Raw genomic sequence first — 7,288 nt, forward strand, 5'->3', positions numbered from 1 at the left:
GGGTCCTTATATACCTGCGGTACCCTCTCCCCAAAGTCATTAGCAAAATCGTCGGTTAGGTCAGGCGGGAAATTTTCGCGGGAGATTTTCGCGGGAGATTTCCGTTATCGTAACACGGTATAATTTATCAATTTTCACAATTTTGTTATAAATTTATACTTCCGACAATTTGTTATAACATTGCATATAACAATTTCAATGGAAATTCTTCAATGGAAACATAGGTTTCAGCGTTCTCGTTACTTACTCGTGGTTAAATTAATTTCGTAGGGATTAAAAATCAGGTTGACCTGTGGTCGTAGATTAAAAATAACCACAGTACAGCTAAATTTATCGTGTTAAATAATCCTTTTTACACAAATCAAAAATGTATTCAACGTTTGTTTCTTATAATATCATGAAATGAATTATATTACACATTTTCTCTATTCACACTGAATTGAAAGATTATAACGATTAAAAATCAAGTTGACCTGTGGTCATTTATCAAGAATGATCATAATAAAGCTGAAATTATTGTGTTAAATAATTTTTTTAATACGAATTATGAATTTATTCAACGTTTGCTTGTTACAATACCATGAAATAAATTATATCCAAACTTACTGACTCTTGTAGAAAATTTACTGTATTTCGTCGTCACTTGTGTCTCGAGTAAACGCGCCGGCTGTAATCGTATACGCGACAGATTTGTATTTAATTAAATACATTATTACGCGATATGTTACTCAACGCTATGCAACATCGATATTCTGATTAGCAATTAATCCCATGATACATCGTTCGATGATTTCAGAGCACGAACCATTCGGTTGTAGGTACATTAGCTGTCGAATCGTTACGCGTTTAGCTTGAAACATTAGGCTTCCAGCTATTGGCTGAAACGAAATATGCAGCACCACCACCATCGCCCCTTCGTTATTACCGTTTAGGGAAACCGTTCGCACGTCGATGTTAATCGAAATTATTACGTTCCGTACCGAACATTTCCTTTTCTTTGTTTTAATATTTCGAAGAAGTTGTAAAGCGGACTAGCTAGAGGATTAGCCGAGACGGTTAGAGACGCGTACTCTCGGTAAACTTGCCAGAAAGCCGATGTCGCTCGAGTCACTTTTGGCCGTTGACCGCCCTTCGCGTCGTCGGTCGGCATTTTGGCTGCCCTCGGAACGGATCTCAGTGCCTCTCCGCTTTCCGAGGACAGCCATCGGTCTCGGCACGCCACGGTATCGACGCCGACGAGTGACACGTCCGTTTCACGTCGGTTTCACGATCCGTTGTTCCGACTTCCTAATTGTTGAAGTAGCAATTTCCCATAACCTCATCCTCCTACCACCACTTTTACCCTCTCTCCATCTACTTAAAAAAAAAAGAGTTTCTATATTCTCTCATTTTTTCACCTCCCAAATTTAACTCCGCCTTCGGATCAGAATTTCGAATCAGTCTTGTTCCGAACGCCAACCGAGGAATAACCAAGTGTTTTTTATACTATAACGTTCGAGGTAAAGTACTCCGTGACCGCTTCAGACCTCGTTAAAAGGTATCCGAATTTTTTCTCTTCTGATCTAAGTTTGCGATACACCGCAAACCGACGCGAGTACACATTCCGCACATACCTACACACCCCTCGTCGATTCTAATTTACGACCGTGGAACGAGTTACTTTCACACGGGCCGAGTAACGTTAATTGCTCGTTGCCGCGAAAAAGTTTGCGGGAAATTAGCAAAGTCCCGCGAAATTAGAGTGTCGCAACTTTCTTCTCTTTCGAAATATCTAATTAAAAATGTTTTGTGCTTGCCAACTCGCGCAACGACATTACGACCACCTCGTTAGCCGTTAGAATGGATAGCTACGTCGACGTACAATGATATTATACCCGGGAGAACCACAACTCGGTTAAATAAAGCTCGCTTATGTTTTGACAAACTCAAGTGCTCGAAAATGAATAAACCGCGTGAAACTAAAACGAAGAAACTTTCGAGTCGGCGAAAAAATTGCGCAGCCGCGAGAAAGAAGGGAGAGAGGAAGAAACGGTTGCCGAACGGAGAAGGCTGAAATTAATTTCAACCCGTTTTGCTCTTTCAACGGGAGAGGGGAAAAAAAGAGACGCCTTGTGAACCAGACCCACTTGACTTTTTAAGCAAACCATCAGAGGGAGAGACGAGAGGCGGCCATTGCAAAACTGTCGGAGGTTTCTTTTTGGCAAAACTATTGACAGGTCGAAGAAGAAGTTCATGAAAGTAAAACACGACTTGGCGACGTTATGAAAGCGGCGCATAGCATTAGCATACCCTTCCGGGGTGCACGCGGCATATCTCCATGATAGAGCGCATCAAATATCGGCGTGTGGACGAGCCGCGAGATTGATGGAATTTTCGAATCTCTTTTCCTCAACGATCGTACCCTGTGGAAACCACTTTAAGTCCAAGATTAAAACGTCGGATAGAGGAGGCGACAGAAATCGTCCGATAACGCGAAACCTTTAGACCAGTTGATCGAGAGTAGCTAAAAGAAACATCGACGGAGAAAAACTTAAAGTCAGGTAATCGAGCGTGTTTATCGAGGACTAATGGAACAAGTGGAAGGATAAAAGTTTCTGGTTCGAGCGGCGAGAAAGGATGAGAAGAAAGGGGAGCGAAACGAGGATTGTTTGAAAGCGAGAACGGAACGCGTTAGGTCGTCGAACGAGAGCAATCTCTGTATATTCGTCCGTAAAATATGAATCCGTGCACTCGGCAGGATGACATTGCGGTGTCTCGTGTCCAGAAGAAATTTTCCAGAGGAAAGCAACGATCCTGTCCCGTCGACCCTTGTCTCGTTTAAGACCCTCCCTCTCATCTACATCCCTGCTTTTCCCGCTTTCTTCGCCCTTATCTTGGATCGCGCGCGCTACGAGCAAGGAGAATGAAAAATATTAAGCGGGCCGTGTTGTGTGCTCGTCCCTAGATCCGCCGCGTGCCAGCTGAATTTCTTGCCGTGCGTTACGTACTACGGCGGAGCCGTAATATTTAAAAAGGGACAAAGTGAGAACCGGGATCGCGGGGCACGTTCCGAAGAGAAGATTGAGAAGACAATCGGCCTTTCCTCGAAATTTTATTCTTATGCTAATAAGTGGGGGAGATGCGCAAAGCAGCAAGGGTGCGATATACCGTAATACTTTGAAGCGCCGCTGGGATAAACGCGTTGCTCGAGAGCAGCAAGGGCGGCGGGAGGGAGGGAGGAGAAAGAAAAGAGAAAAGCAAGGTAATCGAGTTGAAGCGATTATACGCGCACTCGGTGTAACGACTTAAACGAACTCCGGGCAGACCGTTTAATTCATCAAATTAATCTTCCAATTACACGAGAAATTGCGTTAGCTTGAAAAGTTTCCGTAGAAAAGTGGCGGGACCCTCCGGCCGAAGAATTTCATTGAAAAGCCGATAATTCGATTGTAGTCCTGGTGCCCGGAACTTTGGTCACACGGTGTAAAAAGTGTAACGCAAAGTGGATCTGGCTAAACAGAGGTATTGCTCTTTTCAAGTCGGCGAAAAGGGTTGTAAGCACGGCACATAGTTCCTCCGTCGCGATGCATCGCGCCCGCGCCACAGATAGCCTACCGCGGTGGAAGCAGATTTTAATTAAATACGCTTTTTAATACGGAGAAGCTTCAACAATATTCCAGCGAAGCTAATTTAATTAATATTTTCTATACGCGTTACCGTGGCTGGCTACAGAAGCTGAGCACGGGCAAATTACCGTGCAAGTGAATATTATTAAGTAATACTACACATTCGTCGAGGTTGGTTAGGTGAAAAAACTAGCGTACCGCGTAATTCGGGCATAACTCTCTCTACGTTCTCCACTGTTCGAGAATCGATTAACTTGGACGCAGCAGCGCAACACATTTTCGCTTCGATCCCCGTTTCCAGCCTCGCCGCAAATATTATTCGAGTGGGTAATTCGCGCTGGCGAAAGGCAGCGAGTGATTTGCAACGGTCCGCAATTTCACCTCTATTCAACGATTAATATCCAATTAGAATTGTAAAGTTTGAAAGGCAAAGTCGTTCCGTGGCAGCGCCCTAATTTTCGATACGCTCCCAATTTCAATCGGCGGTCTTTCATTCGCGAAACGTTCAAATATCGCGATCGCTGCACTCTTCAAATGTTTCCTCGGAAAATGGCAACCGCAGCACGTCGGACCTCGAAATTCTAAAAGACAGAAAACGCATCGACGACATTTCGGAACAACATGACGGATAACTGCTGCGTCTGTCCGCAATGTCTCCATCCAACATGCCCGCCCCCGCACGCCGAACCTCCCTACGACGAAGTCGCGCACCAAGTCGACGAGAACCTCCTATCCGTGAAAATACCGAAAAGCAGAGGAAAGTTCGAGGAGGGGCAAGAGAAGCAAGAGAAGCGCAGCTTCGACTTTAATTGCGCGGACTCGGAAGGTATACATCCTCGTAGGTCGCATCTTCGATGAAAAGAGAAACGTAAAGGGAGAGGGAAATGTTGCGTTCAGGTGAGAAATGCAAGCCGGGCTGCACGAAGGTTCACGTGACACCGGACCAGCATCCACCCGTGAAAAAGCCCGACGAAGAGATGCTCTCGCTGAAGACTACAAGGCACATTATGCCCAATGACGATCTGAAGAGCATGCTCGAAATTGAATTTAAGGCGCCGCGAAATTACATTCCTCTGCCCGAACCAGGGCCAACTCCGCCCATAATTGTACCGAAGCAGCGTTTTAGGAAGAAGCGCAAGGGCAAAAGGACCAAGTAAGATTCCTGCCGTAGGAGAACGCAATTACAGGAAAGTTCGGAGAATATTTGCAACTAGAGACTAGGTGAGTTGCTCTTTAGTCGGTTAGCTGCGACGAAATGATCTCGGCTGTCTCTGGTTTTTAGGGAAACGAGGTTTATCTCGAGCGAGTGGAATACGTTTGGCACAAAATCGGCCCTCTTTAGGGATTTACGAGTGACGCGAGACTAAAGCGTTCGCCACTTTGTCGTGAACGCAAGCCCAGAAACCGAATAATGGAACGATAAATCACCGGCATTATATTCTTGCGCATCTTGCTCCGAACGATAAATCATATCGTGCACCGAAGGCATACGGACGCGTTCCGGTATTAAACGTTTTCGGAGCCATTGTCTTCTGCGGCTGCCACCTTACGTACCTTCTCGCCCACCTCCGATCAATCACAGGTATCCGACGATTAGTTCCACTTGAAGCTCGTACCTGAAAAAACCTGTAAATCTTCGGCCGCGGTACCTAGGAACGTTTCCCTGTTGACAACGTTGATAAAGTATCAATTCTCTACGAGTACGTATCGGAATATTTCTATTTCTAGAATAGTTCGCCCACACAAATAGTTCCCAGGGAACGCGCGCAGTTGACTGAAGTAAAATTTCATCGCTTCTCATTTCAAACTGCACACCCCGCTTCTGCGAACTAGGCTCGGCGGAAAAATATTTGCACGCGCTTCTAATGTAGCAGCGATCGGTTCGCCTTTAAACGAACGAATACGCCTATTTACACGACGATCGATTACACTACGAGGCTCGTAGCAAACAGCAATCTACTAGGAACAACCTGTCACCATCTTGATTACGTCGATGCTTCGCGATTATCGTTGGAAATTAGACGAAAATCGTGTTTCGTCATTAACGGAATGTACCAATGGCCAACGTTGAAAGGGAGAATTAGCAGCATTCTCGGAGGAACGGATCGAAAAATGAGGTCGTGCTCCCTTTCTCTCTCTCTTTCCGATCGTGAAAGCATTTGCTTGTACTTTAAACGATCTTCTCCGATGCGCTGTATAATTCAATAAAATTTGAATCTATCACCAGCCACGCATTTCACGGGCCAAATATCAAGAAACGCTCTTGTTAGCGTTCTATCTCGCCGTTGTAAGCGATACACGCTCCAAGATCCTCGAGGGGAGGATCGGTGTGCGAACTGTGGAATCTGTATGTATGTATGTAGGGAGAGTAGGTGGAGTTTTCGAACGAGTCCGAAAGCTGGTAGAGGGAAACGGAAGGAAACTACGTCCCATTCGATCCGGCTCGTTGTATTCGTGGAGTCGCACGATAACCAACAACTTTACCCGGACATGAGATTTCTCGCGAAAAATACACCTCCCACTGATTCTGCGGCGTGCAGGGAATACAGCGGGGCTGAATTGACGTTTGACCAGCCCGTAGGCGATACGAAAATATACCGTAAATACGCTCTCGACTTCTCTTCCCTTTCACTTTTCCCCTCCCCGACTCACCGATGCAATGTTGCCGTATTCGAAATCCTCCTCTTAATTTATCTCCCAATGAACGCTCGTTACCGTGGAATCCTTCGATTTTTGGCTATCTTCGTGTCTAGCGTGTGGACAAACGCGAGGAAACTAACAATAAGCGCAGCGATAGCGGCAACCAGGCTTCGGTAAACAGATTAAACGCGTATTCGACGAGTCATGCAGGTGAGCACCAATTGTGTTCATTATTGACGCAATCAGATGCACCTGAGCCACGCGTGTATACGCCGCTACCCGGCCAGTTTACGCTAACGATCGCGGAAAGTATCCAACTCCCTCTGATACCTCCGTGCGAGAGCAACACGCGATTCCCTCCAAACTAGCCTACGAACAATAAAGCCAAGATTCTATCCGAGCGCGCAACTACGGAAAATTCGTGGAAGATTCTTTCGTTTCATCGTGCTGAAATTTCGGTCGAAGGAGGTCCAGATCTTACGTTCGCATAATACCATAGGACGTGCTATTTTCGCCCCGTCGTCCTCCGGCTTCTCGACATCCTTTACGATTTCGTCGTCGTCCCTCCTAACGGGCCAGGGTTCCGGGTGGAATAGGGCCGCTTCGAGGGCAGAGGGAGAAAGTTCTAAGCACGAGGCTACATTTGCATTTCTCGACACTTAGGTCCGAGCGGCGCGCCGACGTTATGCAAATCTTAATTCGTCTCACTGGAAAACTCGTAAAATTACCGAGCTTTTCCGCAATAAAGCCTCAAATTACTTGCACGCTTTTCTCCAACCTAACCTCCCCCACCTTGAACAAAAGATGAGAAGAAAAGAAATAACCGCGTTTGTACGTTCAAGATTCCTCTACTCTGGCATTTATGTACCAACCCAACCTTCGTGATTCTCTGCTTTACCTAATTAACAACCGCGATGCAAAGAACCGTGTTGTTTGATCACGGCTTAATTGAACTACGGTAAAATTTACTATCGACGATATTGCCAGAAAGTAGGTGTAACGAGTTATCGAGCGAATTATTAATATTGTCGCATTAGAAGCAA

General features: G+C 45.7%; 1 protein-coding gene across 1 annotated transcript; it reads left to right on the forward strand.

The window, feature by feature from the left end:
• Positions 1-4,226: 4,226 nt before the first annotated feature.
• On the forward strand, positions 4,227-4,762 carry LOC108577742. The gene is made up of 2 exons (XM_017940933.1): positions 4,227-4,431; positions 4,503-4,762. Exons 1-2 carry the CDS (start codon positions 4,227-4,229, stop codon positions 4,760-4,762), a joined length of 465 nt encoding a protein of 154 aa, XP_017796422.1.
• The last annotated feature ends 2,526 nt before the right edge of the window (positions 4,763-7,288 follow it).

Source organism: Habropoda laboriosa, unplaced genomic scaffold (genome assembly GCF_001263275.1).
Source record: "Habropoda laboriosa isolate 0110345459 unplaced genomic scaffold, ASM126327v1 scaffold816, whole genome shotgun sequence".
Classification (NCBI taxonomy): Eukaryota; Metazoa; Arthropoda; class Insecta; order Hymenoptera; family Apidae; genus Habropoda; species Habropoda laboriosa.